The sequence below is a fragment of the Branchiostoma belcheri genome, unplaced genomic scaffold (assembly GCF_001625305.1).
Source record: "Branchiostoma belcheri isolate BF01 breed outbred unplaced genomic scaffold, Haploidv18h27 scaffold3, whole genome shotgun sequence".
Classification (NCBI taxonomy): domain Eukaryota; kingdom Metazoa; phylum Chordata; class Leptocardii; order Amphioxiformes; family Branchiostomatidae; genus Branchiostoma; species Branchiostoma belcheri.
This window is the reverse complement of record NW_017803909.1, coordinates 7,723,051-7,745,413: the sequence shown is the minus strand read 5'-3', so window position 1 is coordinate 7,745,413 and position 22,363 is coordinate 7,723,051. Positions and strand designations below refer to the sequence as shown.

At 38.9% G+C, this 22,363-nt stretch overlaps 1 protein-coding gene across 18 annotated transcripts in view; it reads left to right on the top strand.

Moving 5' to 3' along the window:
* Window positions 1-22,363, top strand: part of LOC109473773 (FH1/FH2 domain-containing protein 3-like) — a 69,024-nt gene that overhangs the window by 29,909 nt on the left and 16,752 nt on the right. For 17 of the 18 annotated variants that reach the window (XM_019773818.1, XM_019773816.1, XM_019773812.1 and 14 more), the window contains exons 4-14: window positions 7,615-7,682; window positions 9,538-9,643; window positions 10,802-10,896; window positions 13,500-13,611; window positions 14,269-14,363; window positions 14,508-14,591; window positions 15,118-15,177; window positions 15,365-15,426; window positions 15,581-15,621; window positions 16,217-16,340; window positions 17,091-17,233. In XM_019773818.1, coding sequence (XP_019629377.1) covers window positions 7,615-7,682; window positions 9,538-9,643; window positions 10,802-10,896; window positions 13,500-13,611; window positions 14,269-14,363; window positions 14,508-14,591; window positions 15,118-15,177; window positions 15,365-15,426; window positions 15,581-15,621; window positions 16,217-16,340; window positions 17,091-17,233 — 990 coding nt within the window. Of the gene's footprint in view, window positions 1-5,998; window positions 6,161-7,614; window positions 7,683-9,537; window positions 9,644-10,801; window positions 10,897-13,499; window positions 13,612-14,268; window positions 14,364-14,507; window positions 14,592-15,117; window positions 15,178-15,364; window positions 15,427-15,580; window positions 15,622-16,216; window positions 16,341-17,090; window positions 17,234-22,363 lie in introns of those variants that run through there. The other variant, XM_019773815.1, reaches the window with a different exon arrangement.

Sequence of the window (22,363 nt, the reverse complement as noted above, 5' to 3'; positions counted from 1 at the left end):
ATAAAAAAGTCTAAAAATGCACCCAAAATAACCCAAAACCCAAACCTCTGCTTGGAGAGTACTGATACTTCGCTGGGAGGCTGTCCTTCTGTTGTTTTGACCCCTGCAGTGTTAGTCTAACTGATTTGTTTGCTGTTTTGTTTGTCTTGTATTGCCTTTGTTCACAGGTGATTTGCTTACCCTTTCTTGCCTCCCTGCTTGGGTATTCATACTATACGCCCAGCCAACCGCAAAGAAAGACTTTGTAACTGAGGTGGTTTTGTCCCCAGTAAGGTGCAACGTCCCACAACAATAAATAGAATCTGTATTCATTGCCAAAGAAATTGAGTATTTAGTGTATAAATCGTATACAGTCATGTAATGTCTTTGTTTTCTCTATGCTGAAATGAAGCAAGAATTTTCTAAAAAAATCTCTTCTCTGCCTTAGATTGTGTATAACATAAATGTGATAAACTAAAGAATAAGGACTATTTGTATAGCCATGAATATTGAGTTTTTCAGTCACCAAATAGCCACTTATACTTGTGAAAAACTTAGGGAATTTAAACTTAAGTGGAAACAGATTTTTAAACTGTGTTGTTGATTGCATTTTCAAACTTAAGGTATTTACCTATTTCGAGTAACCACCAGTGTTATGTAATATTTGTGAAACAGATTACTTGACAAAAGGATGAGGGTCTGCATGCCCTTTTTCGTTAACCGTTATGGGCTATTTTAATTCACCGTTAATCGTTGCCGGCCCGCTCTAATTCAACGTTAAGCGTTATCGGTATATTCCTCGTGAAGCGTTATTGGTCGTTTTAATTCTACGTAAAACGTTATTTGTCAACCTAAATTCAGCGTTAAGCGTTAATGAATAATTCTTCGTTACGCCTAATTTTACCTTTCAAAGTGCAGGAAAATGCGTCATTGAAGGTTTAAAAATACAAAATTTCCCGGGGGAGAATGCCCCCGGACCCCCCTACATTGCTCGCGCCTTTGCTTTGGCGCTCGACTCGCGCTTCTGCGCTCGGTCCCTTCGGCTCTACCCAGCACCAGCTTTCCGTCAATTACCGGAAGTTTGCGGAGAGTTACAGATTTTTTTAACGAATCCGTCAACCTTGACAGACAAAATTAACAAAAATCTTGAGTAAAAATATGAAAACATCAGAAGGACCGACAAACACCCTCAACACCATGATTTGCCTATCAAAATGCGGGAAATTGCGTTTTTGAAGGCTTAAAAATCCTAAATTTCTCGGGGGAGCATCCCCCGGACCCCCTCAGATTGCGAGCGCCCCTCTCAAATCCATCGGTAAAACTGGGCGAACGGAAAAAAGTCAAGCTGGGTAGAGCCCTGGCCGACGTCGACTCGGACTCCCCTTTATTTGTGGACGCACTCGGGGACCAGGGCAGGTGGGAAACACAGGGAACTCATACCTTATATACGTAATTTTGTCAGTGATCACCTTTTCTCACAAAGCGAGATACCAAATCCAGTGCAGCTCGAAAAAAAAGCCTGTCAATTTACCGTTAAGCGTTGCCTACCATCCTGAATTTACCGTTAAGCGTTATCGGCCCTGCTGAATTTACCGTTAACCGTTGCCAGGACCCCCCCATGCAGACCCTCAAGGATGGAATGTTAAGACTGTGATTGGATAAGTTCAGGTAAAAGGTTGCATTATAAAGACAATTAAGTTTAAGCACGTTGAAGTTTTGCTCCAGATTTGTTCCAACAGATTAAAGCCTAACCTTTACACCTGGGGGCAACGATCTGGACAGGATTCAATAATACAGGATTTTACGAGCGAAACTTAAGAAGTTTGGAGCTCAGTGTCCAGGGTTCGATTTCAAAGCACCTGTTTCGAGTTCTGTCTGGGGGTTAACTTCCCCGCCAAGAATAAAGTCAAACAGTGTGATAAAATGTTGTTTGGCATTAACAGGAATTTTGTCAAATCCTGGTTTAGGCCACACCAATTTAATTTGTTGTTTCTCGGATTCGCCCTGTCCATTTTTTCTGATTTGCAAAAAAAAAAAAATTTTTTTTCTCCTTCCAAAGCAACTGCAAAATGCTCAAAGAAAGACATATTTTGGCCCCAACGGTTGAAGAAAGTCCTTCCTAGTTGTTGAAGTTTTTCAATGTAACAATGCAAATTTGTTTCATTAAAAGTTCAAAATCTATTGTTGTAGTTATAAACCAGCCTGGTATGTTAACTTCATGGATCATATTGTAACATTTCTGGCTATCATGGGGTGCCTTGGCCTGTTTTTTTTTTTTGCCCTGTCGCTTCATATTTTTTCTGAAAAAAATCAGATAAACAGAAAATTAAATTGGTATGGCCTAACAGGAATTTTGTTGAATCCTGGTTTATTGTCAGCGATCCCACTGTTGCTAAGGAACAGAGCCGTGCTGGTGAATTAACTCATTACATGCATTTGTGGATTGAACCTAGGACTTGTTTGAAGACTTACTGTGTTATTTCCTGATATGTAACCTAAGGTTCCCTAGGGGCTAGCTTTGATATATACACAAGCAGGGTAGCCCAAAATCCAAATTGACATTTACGTTACATGATTCGGACCATACCATTCGCATAATTAACCGGTAAACTGCCTTTAGGCATAACAGACCAGTTTTGTATATGTACCTACATGTACAAGCTGTGTAAGACCGGACTGTAAGGTTTGAACCACTCACACCGGGAAGGTCCCCTACTCTTTTCGATACGTGCGGTGGGTTCTTTAACATGCGTGGGGTGTGGCTCTCCCAAACACGGGACCTCCATTTAACGCCCTATCTGAGGGACGTCCCTAACCGAAGCTAGGTACTCATTTCCACCTGAGTGAAGTGAGGAAAGTGGTGTAAAGTGCCTTTCCCAAGGGCACAAGATTGGTGACATGGGCAGGATTTGAACGTGTGACCTCTTGGGTGTGAGCCGAATGCACTACCGACTGTGCCACACGACCCCGAATTGAATATTGGTATAATTCACTACTAATTGAGTTTGGTAGGTCTTCAAGTTTAACACCCCATGCGTGAAATTGAGCCTTTTATGGAACTGTAAGTGACCATGGCAGACAGGTTGGTATAGCTGATTCCAGGCCAGGTACATTCCGGGTGTGTGACGTGTGTTAGGATTACTGTCTCCGGTATGCTGCCACATGCAGCCCTGTACAAACACTATCACCTGGTGGCGGCTCAGCAAACAACATTCTACAGTCTCCACATTCATGTGTGCGACAGTTAACCAACAGGACCAACTGTTACAGTCGGAATGAGTCACCATAAACTTGCGTCATACATGTACATTGCAGGGCTTGAAATTAATTTATGGCCATGCACTGACCACTAAAATTTAGGTTGGGACAACTAAAAAGACACCTCGGGACATTTTTGGGACAATAGAAAAATAATCAACATCAGAACGTCAGCCCTTGGCTTCTTTTGTTTATCAGGCACACGTCTCGGCTTTTGGATCTGGAAAGTCCCCCCAAATTCCCTGTCTACACTGCAATTGTGAGTGAACATAAGCAAAATAAAGTTGACTTTAAGTTGAAGTTATACATAGTTTCCAAAAAACAGGTTGGGACAGTTCATCCTCACTTTGGGACAGTTGAAATTTATTTTTGGCACAGTGCTGGGAAATAGGAAGAAGATTTAATTTTGAGGCCTAAACTTGCGTCATACATGTTGCCAAGTTAGCCAAGAATGGGGGTTATATCAAGGTTGAACAAACTGACCTAACGGTCATGTCTGCCAAGATGTGGTCTAACATTAGGGCTTAGGCATGGTGATAAATGTATGTAAATTTCATTGAACAAGGAACAAAATACATGGTTGCCGCAATGAATATTGAATTGGGTGTAATATCTAAACAAATCAAGATGACATATAAGAATTCCTTATCATTTTTCATCAGTATATATAAATGTATGTATATATTTATGTATACTCTTATCATGATGTTCCGATCAAAAAGTGACTCCTTGACTCCTATGCAACTTATTCTAGCCAGGCTGCTTCTATGTTTAGTAACGTTTGTGCTTTTTATACAATGTTTATCATCAGTATAATATGTATGTATATATTCATGTATACTCTTATCATGATATTCAGATTAAGAAGCGACTCATTGACTCCTTGGCAACTAATTTTAGCCAGGCTGCTTCTATGTATAGTAATGTTTGTGCTTTTTATACATGTTTATCGCATCTGGATCAGACAGGAAGCTTGGTAATCTGTCCCGTGCTCATGTTTTGATGCCTGGAGGATTCTATGGATGTTGTACAATGATAAGCTGTTACCAGGTTTCTAGTGTTGCTACACTCCCGTTGGAACTATGCATAATAGGCCTATCCCATTTCACTTACACTGTACAAGCGCCACAGATGAAATTGTATATAAAGACTTTTATAGCGCTGAAGGCTTTTGTAGTGCTATTTTATGACTTGAGTAACAGGGGCCGTGTCAAGTTCATGTATAACTGTTACAGTTGGCTAAAACTGTGAAATTCAATTTTTTTCTTGACTGTTCTTGATACCTGGGCCAACGTGCGTATAAGATTTAGCAATAGCCATGTAAATTCAATATTATGTTGAGAAAAATACATGTAGGGTACATGGGTGATAAATTTAACTGTTGTCACACCTAATGTTACAGTAAATTGATCCATGTCAGATCTCAGAAATTTGAGGCTGGGAAAGCATTGTTCTGCATTTTATTGCACTATCGTAGACTGGAACTCGTTGCCACCAAGCACAGTTGGGGCATCATCACTAGAAAGCTTTGAACAACTCTTGCGATTAAATGTGCAAAAATTGAGTGTAACAAGTCGTTCGGTGTGATATAGCTAGCTGCCGCTGCGCCGCGTGCCTGCGAAGCTGGTGTGTAACGCGGAATGGCGGTTATACTGGCTATACTGATACAGATACAGATTAACTTTTGCCAATGAATCTGCGTATATATCATTGTATCTGGTTCTATGTATCTGGTATATATCATCACCATTGGTGATGATGGTAATGATGTAGCACTCGCATGACCACAAGTTTTCTAACAAACGTAATGCTGCCGTTTTTAACTTGTCCTCTTCCTCGAGAGACGGAAATCCTTGGCATTCTGCAAGCCAGGCCTTCTGTCTCCAACTCCTTGCGTCATGAATGAGATTGGCGTCAAACTGGGCCTGAGTTTCAGCCTTGCAGCTATGCAGTTCACCCTGCCAGATCTACACTCTTATCTCATGACGAAGGTTTATGTCCCTCTGGACGGATGTTTACGTCACAACAGTACTAGTTCTCACAAACAGACAAACAAACATTCAATCTTCCACCAACACTTATGTTGGTTTAGAACATTGATACTACATGTACCTTTTGGTTCAATTCTAGCTGAAGGTTTTCAGATGGTTGACTGAATTTCACACTCACAGCTTTATCAAGTGTAAAAGAAATTGATGCAGTTCACATCTTTACTGCTAGAGGGCACTTCTGTACAGTTCAGGAGAGCCAATCTCTCCAGTGTAATCCACATGGCACCAGGGACAACACATTAAGTATCAAATTAATTAGAATACTGATTTAATTAGTATGCAGCTTGGTATACTTTTATGAAAACAGACGGGAGATAATTTTTGCAGCTCCATTCTGGCCGTGCAGGGTTCAAGGCATATCCAGTAAACTTGTTCTCAGTTTGAATGACAGGAACAGGTCTTCAAGGCAGCCAGGCCTCTTTCTTGATGGACTATTCCATCTATACTCAAACAGGGAGGCTGTGCAGAACAAAACTTACACTGAGACTATAATTTCAGAATTTTCACTATTTTTTGTATCATACGTACCCTTTAGGACGACTCTTAACAGCTGTGGTGTTAAGCGGTGGCTCTTATCATAGCTGATGGCACGGTGGTAACAGGAGCCAAGCTCCCAGCCTCCCTTCCTCCTAATGGCCCTACCCATCATGCAGCCGGGTCCCACAATAGTTAGAACATGGTAGGAATGTGTTGTATAGGGTTACAGGGCTCCCCATTGGCAGCCATGGCTGGTGCTTCTCCATCCTAGCTAGGCTTACCGGTCAGCATATTAGATGTCCCCAACAGAAGATGCTATTGTAGTCTATGTTACAAGGTTGCTCGGGTTATGTACAGAAGTATGGCTAGGACTACCAGTGCCAAAGCCATCATAGGTAACGTGGGATCTTGTATTTCTTTTGCTGATCAAGCCTTATTTGTAGCTGGCCTACATTTTTGACTGATATGACTGATAGGCATAGTCTGGGATGTTTTGAAGAAAATGCTGCTATATTATAACAAACATAGAACAGACACTTGAAGATGAGCTTTAAACTTGAATGTTGTAATACAATCTTTTTTTCATGTTTTTATTGCTTTGCTGTGTTTGTGTGTTTTTTATTCCAGTCAAGGCTTGCAGCAATGGGAAGTTATGTATGGGACGTTTATTGTTCTAAACGCATTTATTTGTTCTGTAAACAAAGAGTTTTTGCAAAGATCGTCATACTGTAATTGCAAATATCTCTATCTTAATTTAAGTTTGATTTGATTGTCTTGGTTTGTTTGACACATGATCTTGTTCAATAATTATTTTTACAGAATATCAGTTTAATGAAATTTTGGTGATCCAAAAATAAAGTCATCTAAGAGGTTTAATTTTCTTCAAAATCACAATAAAACCTCATCTTCTATATCTTAGAATTGCTCTAAAATACTGCCTTTTAGTCTTGTCACATCAGCCAGTACTTTATTTTTACAGAAGCTCAATTTTATGAAATTTTGGTGATCCAAAAATAATGTCAGTTTGAGGTTTGATTTTCTTCAAAATCATAATAAAACCTTAATTTCTACATGTAAGAATTGCTCTAAAAGTCTGCTTTTCAGTCTTGTCACATCAACCAGTGCTTTATAGCCTTCCCAGTGTGGTGATTAAACACAGGGCTTTGTAAGAGGAGAAACGTGTGTTGTGTGTTGCCTATTTTGGTGATGCTGCCCACTGTGCAAAGCCTACAGGCCCTCACTAGCTCCCTTTGATACACACACTACGATAGTTTCCAACTTCTTCACCAATGCTTGCTATCATTGAAGCTTCCTCTTCAAAATCACCACTGACTTTGGCCCCAAGGGTTTCTATAAATAGGTTCGGTCGTAAGCGTTGCTAAGAAGATGTTGGCTGAGCTTCAGAATTAAGATGTTGGACTTGAGCTAATGCTTGTAGTAGTGATGAATATGCAGCTCTTTAATCTGATCCTGCTGTGACTTTCTTACAAGTTACAGTTGTACTAAGACATCTTGAAGTTAAGACTAAGACATTCCTTCCACTGCAGATTGTTGGTTTAGAAATATTGATATTTAAAGTGCATAACATGTCAATATTATCTTTGTAATATTATACTTAAAGTTTAATATTGGCTATATCATACTAAGGATGTGCCATTGCAATATGACCCTCGCATTGATTAATTACAATTACAAGCTAAAATTGATATTGTAAAGTGTATTATTCTAATGATTGCTGCATCTCACATGTTTTGGCAATGTATATAATGTCAAGTTGTATTTGTTTATCATTAATTTTGGTACCTTTTTTGTAAATCATATTTATAGATTTTTTGTTGATTTCTTGCAGAAAAACTGCTGAATTCCAGTGGCAGAGAATTAAGACGTGCCCTGTTCTCCCTCAAGCAAATATTTCAGGTAAGTCCTTAAGAGAGTGTTTTTCCCCTCCTTTAGGCCATGTTGACTTGATTATATGGATGACATCCTCTGGGAACCCCAAAACTGATGCGAGCGTGTGAGTAAAAAAAGTTCGGCCAAAAATAAAAAGTTTCCTTCTTTATGAAATCTACGTGGGCATAAAGGTTGAACAAATGACTAAAAACACAGAGTATGGTATGCTGAATGATAATACTATATTAGACTCTTCATTCTCATTTCTTCACATTTTCTTCTTTTCCTGAATTGATTTTGGCATTCTATGACATTTCTATCGTTTTCCAATACTTTTTTTGCAACATATGGCATATATTGGTCATTTTGTACGATTTACAGTATGATCGAAAACTTTTTTGGAAAAGGACGAAAATTCATGCGTGTGCAGATGTCATCCATTTAATCAAATCAACATGGCCGTATTCATTACCCATCAATCCACAATCATCAAAATCCAATTTCTAGAATAGCCTTAATGGAAGTGTCCACATGGAATACTCTTGCTAATGAGTGTTTTTCTGTACAGTCTAGAAGTGGCTATTGGAGTTATGCAAACAAAAGGGTTCTTTACTTTAGGGACGTTAGCAAAGCCGCTTCAAATTTGCAAAACTTAATTGGTAGAAATGCACCTCAGACTGTAATTACCTGTTTGAAATTGACGTTGTGGTGTTACTTAAAGACCGCAAAAGAAAATAATAATATTATCAAATGTAAGTCTAAATGATTTTCTGCATCTTCAAGGAATACTTGATTGTTCAAAAGATCTCAAGTTTAGGAAGCAATTTCAACATTTCTTTCAAGATTGCTTTATAAATCCTGAGATCTTTTAAAGTAAAATTAAACAATCTTGATATTTTTAAAGCATCTCAAGATGCTAATATAGTATGGAAAAACCTCAAGATTGAAAACAAGAATTTTTTTCTTGGAAAGATCTTGAGACCTTTCGTTTTCATCTTAATAAGATTTTCTGAAAGATCTTGAGATTGTCATGAAAAATCTCAAGATTGTCTCATAAGAACTCAAGATTTTGTCTTATAACATATTGAGATCTTTGGAATAAATCTTGAGATTATTTCCATCTTTAACGCAGCGTGAAGACCCCCGCTGGGGGTCATTATGATCCACTATGTAACGGAGAAGTTTTGACAAAAGATTGGATATGTACCTCTAAGCTGTAAACAGCACATTAGTCCAAAGTGCTCTACTCAGTCCAATATTAATCCTGTTTAATGAAATGTTGACATCGGTGGGAGAGTATTTAGGGTTGCCCCTGCAGCTGTGTAGGAGGGATTCTAAGATGGCAATTAGCAGATGTACGTTACAAGGACTTAATGTTTTGGTACTGGAAGAGTCTTCAAAAGTGATGTTTTGAGTTTGGCATGTGAGCTACAGTCAGTAATGATTAGAGTGATATGACAAGAATGAATGAGAAACTAGAAAGGCTGACATTTGCTCGGGAGCAAATGCAGCAAATGGCTTCACCACATCCCCCATACCAGAAATGGATCCATATCCCCCTCTCACACAAATGTATTGTTTCTAACTCATCCCTGTCCAAAATGTGAAGTGTTCCAATAGTCTGTACCCCCATGCAGCAATGGAATCTTCCAATGCCTTCTGTTGGAACATGAACGTCATGGTGTGCTGAAGCCATAAAAAAAGAATCTTATAGTATATGTAGAGCTATGATAGCAAGACTTGCAAAATGATAGCTTTATGATTTGCACCTATACAGGTAGCTTAGACAGAAATCAGATAGATGTAATTAGGCAAATCAGGAATTGATTTGCATAATTAATGAGAATTGACTGTAAACTTTTTTGCCATCTCACGTCTACAGGATGACAAAGACCTTGTTCATGAGTTTGTCAACTCGGAAGGCCTCACGTGTCTTATTAAGGTGGGAGTGGAGGCTGACCAAAACTACCAGAACTACATTCTCAGAGGTAAGACTTTGTAAAGCCACACCAATTTAATTTGTTGGTTCTCGGATTTTCTCAGAAAAATTGTGAAGCATTAGGGCGAAAAAAATTAAATAAAAACAGGTCTAGGAATCCTATTATAGCCCCAAATACTACGAAATGAGCCATGAAGTCCACACAAATGGCTGGGTTGATATTAAACAATGAATTTGAACTTTTAATCAAACCAATGCATTGATAGATGGAAAAACTGTAACAACTAGGAAGAAAATGACTTTCCTCAACTGTTGGGAGTAAAATATGAGCATTTTTGAGTTGCTTCAGAACCAGAATCTTTTTTTTTTCAAATCAGAAAAAAACGAAGAGGTGAATCCAAGAACCAACAAATTAAATTGGTGTGGCCTGAAGATGTGAAAACACATTGAAATTTGCTCTTCCAAGACCTCACTTCTTTCTGAGTCTCTAGAAATCTTGGAATTGCAGCCAGCCAGTGATATCTGTCTGCTTTTAGACCTGTCGACAGATGTTAAATCTCAATTCTTAATGTCTGCTGCTGTATGTCACATAGTCACGACCTTAACAATGTGCCAAGGGCAGGCACAAGTAGATTTTACAAGTGAGAACTCCTCTTGAAGTTTGCTTTCTTCTGTAATGTCGTAGCATTCTTGAATGTAAATTGTTTCTTCTTTTTTTAAGACAATAGCACTTTCTTATAAGAACACATGTTAAGTATTCAGTTTACTTGACTGAATCTGTGTGCTCGTATTACCAATAATGTTTCTGAGAACTGTGACATCATTTTCCTTGCCTTTTCTAGACAAGGGCATCTCTTTTCAAAATCTTACATCATGATGGTATTCAAAATCCATGCTGGTGTGATGAACAGATTTCTCATTAGAAACATCCAGATACTTGTATTTCCTGCTAATAGATTGTGTCTGCTTTTAGCAAGGAAATCTTCTTTAGAACATCTTAAAATTCTGTTCAACTTATAATGACACAATCATAGTATGTTCACTGAGATACTGAAACTGCTTAAAAAAAAAAAACAAAGTCCAAAGTTCAGCATCTGGTCCTTGCTGTGGTAGTGTCTTGTCCTACTTTGTGACACCTTGATGGAAGCAATGTTTGGAGGTGAGTGAATGTGTTTTTTGATATTTTGTTTGTGTTTTGTTGCTGCAGCCCTGGGGCAGGTGATGCTGTATGTGGATGGCATGAACGGTGTCATCAACCACAATGAGACCATCCAGTGGCTGTACTCTCTCATCTCATCAAAGGTAGGTACTCCGATAGAAAGACTAGTGTATATTGTTAACCAATAGTTTCAAGGCAAAGCCTGTGAGCTTTCTGGTAAAATCATTCAACTAAGTCCATGAAAGTCACAGTGTTGAAACCTCAGGCTTTGAAAGCATTCTTTCATGAAAAAAAACATGCACAGTGTCACACACACACACACACACACACACACACACACACACACACACACACACACACAAAAAATGTGTGTGTGTGTGTGTGACACCTAGAGTTTGAAAGACACACATGTAAAAAAGCTCAGTTATTTCTGTGTCATCATTATCATTGATAGTACAGCAGTTACTAGTACTGTTGGTTCCTTAAAAGATAGTCTATTGACTTTTGTGTACAACAAAAAACATGTATGATCACCTAGAGTTTGAAAGACAGACATACAGGTAAAAAAGCTCAGTTATCTCTGTGTCAACCACATCATTAGCTGATAGTACAACTGTTACAGTTAACTGTTGTTCCTAAAAGATAGTGCCTTGACTTTTCGTGTAGAACAATTTTGCTACCTTGACCTATTCTCTGTACCAGACCAAATTTATCTTTTCCACCAAGTAAAGTGAGGGAAACAGCTAAGACCTTCACCGTAGACATTCATCAGCCGTGGGTCCAAGAAACAGTTAAGAAGGGTTAGTCCTGAAAAGGAGGACAGCTGGAAGTGTTGGCTTGATCCAGCTAGTCTGGGTTGGGGGCCTGCATGCGCTTTTTCGTAAGGCGTAATCAGGCCTTTTTAGTCTTTGTAATCCGTAGGCAGCCTCCCCAAAAATCAACGTAATTCGTAATCAGTACATTAGCCGCAAAGCGTAAAGTCGTAATCAGCTCTGAAACTTGAACGTAATTCGTAATCGGCGGCGAACATTTTGCGTAATTCACTAACCCCCCATGCAGGCCCTCTGGGTTCAATGACCTCTTGCGTCGTGATTGTACACAAGATGCTATCGGAACCCGGGGGGGTCCTAGAGACAGGGTCGATGCCAATGAGAGATAAACTCGGACCATAAGCTGAAATCAGTCACTGTGCTACAAATCAATATTGTTTTACTGTGCCTAATTACATACTGACAAGTTGTGTACCGCATGTATGTGGACAGATATTGATAGGCTTGTTTTTTATGTTTAAGTCTTTATATTTAGATGTTGGCAGAAAGTGTTGATTGGTTTATACATGTAGTTATCCCTTATCAGAGTTGAGACATATCACATTAGCTGTCATCGCTGTCGTTATCACCAGTGTGTTTACTGTGTTTGTTTTTAATGGCTGTATGTTGTCATACACACAATGTACATGAACAGAAGATTGATGTAAGAAACTATGAAATAGTTGAACATTTGAAAGCATTTTTGGAACCTTAAAGTCTATTTTTATTGTAACCAACTCAAATTTGTACCTTCTTTGCTCCAGTGACGAGACAAAAATTGTAACACAAATAACAAGTGAACCCTTCTTGAAAATCTAATTTTTACGGTCTTTTCCCCATATTGTACATTTCTTTATTATCAGATTCTGATAACTGGAACAAGCTTAATCACCTACCTTAAGTGACAATGGGTTCCCAAGAGAGTTAAAATGATCTTTAATAAGTTTTGACAAACATACAAGACAAACAGTTAAAACACCTAGGTCAATCCCTTAATACGAGTTAATAATATGAACTCATGGGACGCAAGGTACATGTAAATATGCGTGTGTCGAACTATCTGGACGCTAAAACTGCAGTTTAAAAATGGTGATTCATTAGGTCTACTCAATATAATATCATTTTAATATCAATATAATATCAAGTCTTTGGCTCACCAGATAGAGATTGTTTACTTCCCTTAACTTATCAGTTGTTGATGTTTATATAACACTGTAGTTAGATAGTCATTATACTGCCCTCTTATTGTTATCGACAGACCTTTGATCCTTAAGATACAAGAAGCCTTTCTTGCTTTGAGCACAACCTAATCTAGTGGCAAATTGTTGTCTGCATTTTGGAACCTTAATCTGGTGCTGTATTCAGACTGTTCCAAATAACACGAGTTCCAGGAGTCTCCAGAATGTGCTGAAGTCGGCATTTTGTGTTCAACTGACACGCAAGGTCTCACAATAGATAAGGGATGGTAGATGTGCTAATGCTTATAACAAAATGTCATTCTTTGTGGCCCTAAACACTCATTTTCGATTTTTTTTTGCGGTCCAGTGTCTTTATACACTTAACTGTCCATTCATGCTGTCTTTGAAATGTTTAATGTGTAGCCCTGGGTCATTATACGATCTAGTCGGACCAAATTCTATACGATATGCCGGAATATACGATAATGCGCTATACAATAATGTTTGTTTTTACAATTGAGTGAATGGTTAATGTTGGTGTTTTAGAATTCTATACAATTATACAATTATAAGAAATACAAATAAGTGGAATCCTCTGTACATACAATTCAGCAACCACAGTAAACATGACTGATAGTTACATGTATAGCTTTGGCATTGTGTATGATCCTGTGCAATGTTATACTTTGCTGTGATAAAACTTGTAACTGATGAACTCTTCATGCAAACTGAAAACCTGTTCTCCTTTCCTACATGTAGTTCCGTTTGGTGGTGAAGACCACACTGAAACTGCTGCTGGTGTTTGTGGAATACACAGAGAACAATGCACTACTACTGGTCCAGGCTGTGGATGCTGTGGACAACAGCAGAGGTAGGCAGACATTTTGACTTTGTACTGCATCTGTGGGAAATCTGTAATGTATTCTGAGAAAGCACTTAAGCAGACATCCAGTATGATTTCATAGCAGAAAAAATGGAAATATTCTGAAAAAGGCAACATTTGTCATATTCACACATACATGTACTGCTTCACATTAGCACATTTGAATCAGTATTTCATAATTACCTTGGGCTTGTAGAAACAAGCCCCAAGATGACTCTTTTATTTTCTGGGAGGTACCCCAAAAATCAGCCAAGGGCCATTCCAGTAACCATTTTCCGTCAGAATTTTGGGAATCCTTGCTCCAAGAGGGTCAATATACATTGGGATAGTATGGTTTCAACTCATTGTAGACAAACAACTAGAATATTGACTAAGTGAAAAATCAGGTTTCCAAGCCCTAATAAGCCTGGTTGTATTCTCGTATTTAGGGATGTCTTTTTGATGTCCTGTCTAAGTTATCAAATTGTGTGTTGGAAAATTATCATTCTGCTATGGGCAAAATTCTTTTATGTACAAAATGTACAAACCAATGTATGCAGAGTTGACCATTGTCTATTGAGACAGAAAGAGGCCAATGATGCAACGTTTTTTACTATGATTATTTTGTAAGGAATGGTAACAGACAGTATTGTTGTGTGTTTGCAGGCCACAAACCATGGTCCAACATCATGGATGTTCTAAACGAGAGAGATGCAGTTGATACAGAACTGCTGGTGTATGCCATGACACTGGTCAACAAGGTGAGATAATCATTCATAGAAAATGTTCATTATATGCAATAAGGACTGTAGAAATTCTACTTAGAACCATAATGTAATTATAGTGTCAAGTGAAGGATAGTGCTTTTGTCAAATTTGATTCAATTCAATTGTATTATTTTCCAGACTCTGAATGCAGTTCCCGATCAGGACACCTTCTATGATGTCACAGATTCACTAGAAGAGCAGGGCTTGGAGAAAATCATACAGGTCAGCAATGCATTATACAGAACTTATACAGCAGGGCCACTATGAAATATGCATAATATGTTATGGTTATGTTATTTGTTGTGGCGTCGGTTGCACAATGGTTAGAGCGTTGGACTCGGAACCAATAGGTACCCGGTTTGATACTCACCATGCCCCGACGTTGTGCCCTTGGGAAAGGCACTTTACACAGTCAACTTTCCCACCGGTACGGTGGAGTGACGCCCACCGAGCCTCTTAGGCTAATCTGTCTAACTGTGTGCCAAAAACACACTACGGATTTGGTGTGCCAATGTGTCAACATCAGCACATTTGCCACCCAGAGACATTAATTTTTTTTTTTAATGTTATTTGTCCACGTCTTAGTTTGCAGTTGTGCCCTAATAGTATGGTATATGTTGACGATTTTTGCCCATTGCAAGTATAGCAGAGCTAGATCGTCATGCTTTCATAGTTCCTAAGTATACATGTACTGCTTTCTATTCAGTTTTCTGCAGTCTGATATTTATCTTTTTGATCCTCCTTACAGAGACATCTAACCAAGAAGGGAAGTGATCTAGACCTTGTGGAACAGATGAAGATATACGAGGTAAACAGACAGTACTTCTACATTTTAGTCAACTAAATCAGCAATATACCTAATATCAATGATGAATATGAAAAATTAGATTAATGTGGTGAATGTAAAAGAATTCCATGCCATGGTAGTACAATGTATCCCCGTATTTTGTAAGGGAAACAATTTTCATAGTGAGATTTTTCTTTGTTGTTTTCAGACGGCGCTGAAGTTTGAAGATGGTGAAGAAAATATTCCAGAAAGTTCACAGAACACATTAAGGTGAGAAGAAAGTTATATTTATTGAATTTCAAAGACGTAATTATTGTAGTATACAATGTAGCTTCATACAGTAAAATATGCAAGTTTGTTGACTTGACGTATTACAATGTTGAAAATGGGCATGTTAAATACAGTATGACTTCTTGTACTACAGGAAAACAAGAAGAACTATCAGCCAGACCATCAGTGATGAAGGTGAGCACTTAAAGCTTATCATTTTAGATAGTAACTGTACTCTCTTGAACCTTTGCCATTGTATTTCAATCCAGAAAACCTAGAGTATTGCAAATAGAAAAACTTGTCCAGTGGTTTTGTATACACTTTTGGATGCCATGTGGTGTTTAATGCCTCAAAAACATGATGTATAATATGTTGGGAGAGATGCCACCATGCAAGATGACATTTTGTTTGGAGTTAAAACTTTAGATCCAACACAAAAAGTTCTCTCAACTAGAGCTTTCGACCAGTCACTCTGGTCTTCCTCAGTAGACTGACCCAGTGAGGCTTGTCACGTGACTTCTTTGAAGTGTGACATGAACTGCGACGGGGGCCGACATCGTCGACCAGGTACATGTACCTTTGACCCAGTGTTGACGTCACAGTTCAAAGAAGCCATGTGACAAGCCTCACCCAGGGTCAGTCTACTGAGGAAGACCAGAGTGACTTGTCAAAAGCTCTAGGTTGAGAGAACTTTTTTGTGTTGGATCTAAAGTTTTAATTCTAAACATGTAACTACCAACACAGATGAACTTTCATGATAGTATAAGATGACATTTTGCCTTCTCTTCAGCCCGCCAAAGCCTGAGGAAGAGCAGACGACACTCGTTGAACGCAGGAGACTCCAGCCCGAGTCCAGGGGGAAAGGGGCGCACAGAAACAAGGGGGCGTACAGAAACAGACGGGGAAACTAGAAGGTACAGTAACTGTTACAGTAGATCAGCTGTTGTGCAATGCAAAATTGGAACTTTTTTACTAAATGTAAAAAGAAACAGGAGACTGTCAAAAGTATTTCAACAGTCTCCTGTACATGCCAACATTTTTACATGAAAATCTAACATCTTTTTTTGTTTCATACAGTTTGAACAAAATTGGTACTTTTTATTCTTACAGATGAAAAGAAACTCTGGAAATATTGCAGTAACCCCTTTTACATGTTAATCAATGTTCTACCAAAATCTGAAAACATGATAGTAAAACGTTAAACTTTATTCCAACAACTAAACCGTAACTCTCGCGAGATCACGTTTTGAAGTGATTGGTCATTAATTATCCTGATGAAGGCGACAGTGGTCGCTGAAAATTTGATCCCTGTAAATAGTGTGTTGGAATAAAGTTTAACGTTTTACTATGATTACTACCAACACAGATGAACTTTCATGATAATCTGAAAACATGATGTTTTCATGAAAGTTCATTTGTGTTGGTAGTAAGTCATAGTAAAATGTTGAACTTTATTCCAACACACAATTGTACAGGGATCAAATTTTCAGCGACCACTCTTGCGAGATCCCGTTGTGAAGTGATTGTTCATTAATTATGACGGTGGTCGCTGAAAATTTGATCCTGGTACAATTGTGTGTTGGAATAAAGTTCAACGTTTTACTACATGATGTTTTCATTCAGTTCTAGCACACAAATCTTTCAACTGTGTTGTTTCTCTACAGGAGTAGGTACTCCACTGAGTCAGAGACCAGCGACGACAGCGGAGACAGGAAGTCCAGGTACTCCTCAGGTGTGACGCGCCAGCCTCGGGAGTCCACCATCGCTGAGGCACCCAAGCAGAACGGCCTCTCAGGGTCTACAGAATGTAAGTGGACAATTCTTAATAATTATATTTACCGATCAGAACATATTTGCTCTGTTTCCTCTTCTTCTTCTTTTCAAAACCAATAAGGTCAATGACCTGAACCAGATGTCTGTCGCCATGGTAACCAGGTGAAAATAAGTGGACAATACTTATGTTCATCAAAGGAAAACATATTGTTTTTGCTCTGTTTCCTCCTCTTCTTCTTCTCCAAGCCAACAATGACCTGAACCAGATGTCTGTCACCATGGTAACTAGTGTTGGGTTACATCATGTTGCAATTTTATAGCAGGAGGGATTTAGACTCCTGTCTGACCACATATATGAATGTGCTTGAGTAAGAATGCACAGAGCAGACCATATGCAAAGGTAAACATTATGCATCTGCTTTGCAAATGTTACCTTCTAGTTTAGTTCCTTTTCCCTTAGTGTGTACATACTGTTACAATTTTTCATGTCTCAAGCAGGTATTGCTTGAGATAGATGTAAAAATCAGGATTTGGTACGTTAATTGGAAAGTTGGTAGCCTGTCCTGAATTGCCTTCAAGTTGTCACTCCAATTTATCAGTCACTTTACAGGAGAGAAATGTCTGTTTTACATTTCAGGAATTGCATATTTTAAAAGAATGAATGCATGGATGGATGGATGGGTGTAAACCTTAAAATCAATCTGGTGCGACCTTACGTAACCCCAGACCTGATAAGCGTTATTTGAAGGGCAAACTCAACTTCAAAAGTCATTAGACACTGCAGAAAAAGTCACAGTTGTCCTTTGCCACATTTGTCACATTGCAGCCTTTGATGTCCAGTCAACACAGCCTGTCCCCTTTGTTTATTAGGGCCATGCCAAATACATGTGCATTACTTGGTTCTGACACTTCAATATAAAATTTTTTTTGAAAGGGTACTAATGCTAAAGATGTATTTCCAAACTGTGACCTAGTCGGGCTCTTTGTGCGAACAAAAAACAAGAAGCCATAGGCGACAATTCTCCGTGAAGTATTATATATTGCAACAAAAAGAAGTAGCCATTGGCGACAATTCTCTGTGAAGTGTGATAAATCGAACAAAGAAAAATTGTTTAAACGCGCGTCGGCTCAGTCATCTTAAGACGCAACAACCAATCAGAGATGCGAGATGCCTACACGTGACGCGGGAAGGGCGCGCGATGCCCGAAATATTTTTGCGTCAATATTCAGCGCCGTGATTCAAGAGATTAATACCCGGAAACAATTTTTTTCTTGTTTTGAACGCATTAACATGCATTTACGCTAATCTAGTATGATTCAGGGTTACTTTTTTTTTAACCTGCCATGGCCAGATTATCTAAAGATGTGTGTATTGTGTGTACAATCTATAGAAAGAGAAATGTACATCAGGTCCGATCATCCGATTTTCACGTTTCGGTTTTTTGGACTCGGTTCATGAACGTATTTTGGTCTGGCTCCTGGAATGTGCAAAAAAATGACTCCCGGGACTGTCTACAGGGAACACTCGCACATTCGCGGTGTATCAGGACAGCGCGACTGATCGTCATTAGCGCAGTAACAGTTGCATAAACGGACGGAACCATTTCAAAGAAATGGGGATGTTTCGAAAATAAGCATTTACTCCAATATCAAAACAGCTACGGTAAAAATAAAAAGACGTGCATCATCCCGGACATAATGCAACACCACATGCGAAATTACACAGAAATGCGACGTACGGAAGAATGCGTTTTGGCTGCGAACATCTTCCAAAAAACTTGGCATCTCTTAACCATGGGCAAAAACATCTGGAACCACTTATAAAAACCACCCCGTATCTGCATGAACTTTTTTGAACCCCACTGCTATTCCAAACAACGCGTTTTTCTGGACCATTCCAATTCGCCTCGTAATTGTAGGGGTGCGTCTGCGATATTACATTGACCGCGAAAGCAGCAACGGCAAAAATACACATTCGTGCATCAACACGGGCATGCCCGCAGACGGCGTATAAAATTGCGTGCCGATTACACAAAGAGAACCCAGTGTTTTGACTGCGAACATGAAAAATCAGCCGATTACAACACTCCGTCCGGAGGTCCTGACCTCCTTCACGGAGTAATAAAGTTAGAATTCATTATTATCAAGAATTGTGGTCAAGAATTCAAATTGTGGTCATGATTGTCTTTCAAATGTCACACAAAATTGCATCAAACAACAGAGCCAAAAAAATCCACCTGCTGCAGTACAGTTACTGTACCTGTAATTTGCAAAAAAAAAAGATGAGATTGGAAAAAAAAAACAACTTGCAACTTTGCGAGCTAAAGAAAAAAAAACATGCTCGGTATTCTGAATCACTGGTAAAGAAAGAGAAAGAAGTGTTTCAAGCAATGGTAGTTTTTGCAAAGAAATATACCCTACTAACTACAGTGTGTAGAACCAAGAAAAGGACTTGGACTTACAAATGTAGCCTCCATAGCATGCCAGAATGGGGTTTTGGGGGTCTTCAGGGTCTTTGGGAGCTTTTATGTGCCATTTTCTGATTGCATTAGACAACAATCATAGCTGGCCTGGTTGAATTACCCCCGTTATTGGGCTAGTCAGAAAACAGCTGAAGACTATCAAACCCCCAGCTCTATAAGCCTGCTACAGAGGCTAACTTGGACTGGCCTTAATCTACAATCCACACTTCCCAACATGGTGTGTCAACACCTCCAGCCTTGGGGCTGCACATGTGAGAAGTTGGGCATCCCTTAAACCCCACTTAGTCAAACTGTCCCCATGTTTGTCATTCTCAGGAGGTCTCCTTTGAGATCGGAACCTTTCCACATGTGGAGGGAACCTCGCAAAGATACAGTTTCACCCCATGTCTGTTGTAGTGTTGCAACTTTTGCCTTTCAGCTCTTTATTTCTTTGACTTTTCCATAACAATTGGATGTAGGGGGAGACAAAACTGCTCTTTTTTAATGGAATTGCATACTTTATCATTGAATGCAAAACATGCTACTTTTCTGCATGTTAAAGAACTTCACAAAGTTTACTATTTTCACCCTATGTTCATAGTTATATAACTTTTGCTAGCTGAATAGCAAAGTTCTTTGATCACAACCATTTACTTTTTACAAGCTGATGTTTCGATGACCGTCTGTCATCTTCATCAGGGCAATTCTGACTGGTTTACTGTGCACTGACACTAGATGTCACTAAATCTTGGTGCATAATAAGTGCACTAAAGGTGTTACTTGGTTATTGTTATCTAAAAAAATAAATGGTTGTGATCAAAGAACTTTGCTATTCATTCGTTTACCAACTTGATGAAATTATTTATGGAACTTTTGCTAGAATTTCCAGATGTAATGTACCTAATTTTGATATATCCAAGATTTACCTACATTGTAGTGCATCATCTTGACATGGAATTAAGTGAAGTCTTTCTCATTTGAAGCTAAATGTTGTCACAAGGTGCTCAGACTCCCAGGCACATAGCTGCCTTTTCTTTAAGTACATGGTGAGCAATAGCTGGCTATATACAGTACCTCTTACGTAAAACTGTTTTCAAAACAGAGTCACAGTACACTGTTGACTCGGTTATACGAGCAGACAGCTCTCTCTAAGTTTAGCCCTGTGAGTCATGGTTTCGTCCGATCTTGGTCTGATATAACTTTAGCCTCATGGAATACTCCAGGGTGCTAAGCTGGAATTCTGTTGGTTACATGTCCTGAATTTCTTAGCTTTTACGTAAACATGTATGTCATTCTGTTTGTCACCCAAAGTAATGAGAATGGAAGATGAATAGCGGCCCCGATTGCTACCTTGAAAATGAAGTTGACTTCAGCAGTTCCTAAAGTCATTACCACTAGTGTTGTTTGTTGTCGCTAAATATAAAACTTTGCCTTCGTTTGTTTGGTAAAGACTCTATCAGAAGATATCAAAAGGCCACAAGGACATGAGGCCATGTTGATTTGATTATATGGATGACATCTATGCATGCATGGATTTTGGGCTGTTTCCAAAAAAAAGTTTTTAACCATACTGTAAATCGTACAAAATTAGCCCGTAAGTTGAAAAAAAAGGAAAACGATACCAATGTCGTAGAATGCCAAAATCAAAGGAAAAAGACGAAAATGTAAAGACATGAATTTGAAACCTAGATTATTCGCCAAACCATACTTTGTGCCATTTGTTCAACCTTCAAAACCACTTAGATTTCATAATGAAAGCAACTTTTTTGGGGGCCAAACTTTTTTATTTGCACGCTCGTATCAGTTTTGGGGTTCCCAGAGGATGTCATTCATAAACAAATCAACATGGCCTTAGTACAGGAAAAATGATGTCATAAGGAATACCACGGAGAGGACCAGATTGTTCCAGATTAGTCCGGAGAGAGTGACGTGGGTTTCTATTCCACGGAGGCTAGTTGTCAGGGATGCCTGAGTGTTTGCCTCCCCATTCATTGACAGGGACATGTGAACAATTTTCCTGACAACACATTCTGACATTTGCCTGGCACATGTCGCTTTCCGAGATGCTGAGCTGTGGTGAAACTAGGTGGCTGTGCATTTAGACCAGGCGAAACTTCAAAACAGTATTCCCTCAGTTGCTATGTATAACGATAACAACAAGACTATAGCAATACATAAGCCCCTACTGTATCGAAAGTCGTAAAGAAATTGTCGTAAAGCACTTCTGAATTTAGTATTGTCTGTACAGTTTCTTTAAGGCAGATCTGGTCATCTGTACAATGTTATGGTATTTTATATATTATAATTTTGCACCTAGTGTACTAATTTAAATATAGCAACAATATTGAAAATACTTACGATCATTTAGTCATTGATCGTATGTTGCCCAGTCAAGGGCAATATTGCAATGTTAAAATTTTTTAAATTGTGGTTAGTTTTATTAATAGCTTTTTCGAAAACAAAGAGTTTATTAATTTTTTGTTGATTCTGTGTAATGTCATTGCCCTGTACAGTATGTGACTCTGCGTATATTTGCACTCCGTGAAAGTCACCACCGCACCAGAAGTGGGTTACATACGAGGAGACTTGACCCCTTGGCTGTCGGGTCAGGCTTGCTCGGTCCTTCTATTTGCTCTTGGCAACCACGAGCGTCCCTGCCCCTGTTTGCAATCTTGATTTGGAGCTAAATATAAAACAAGACT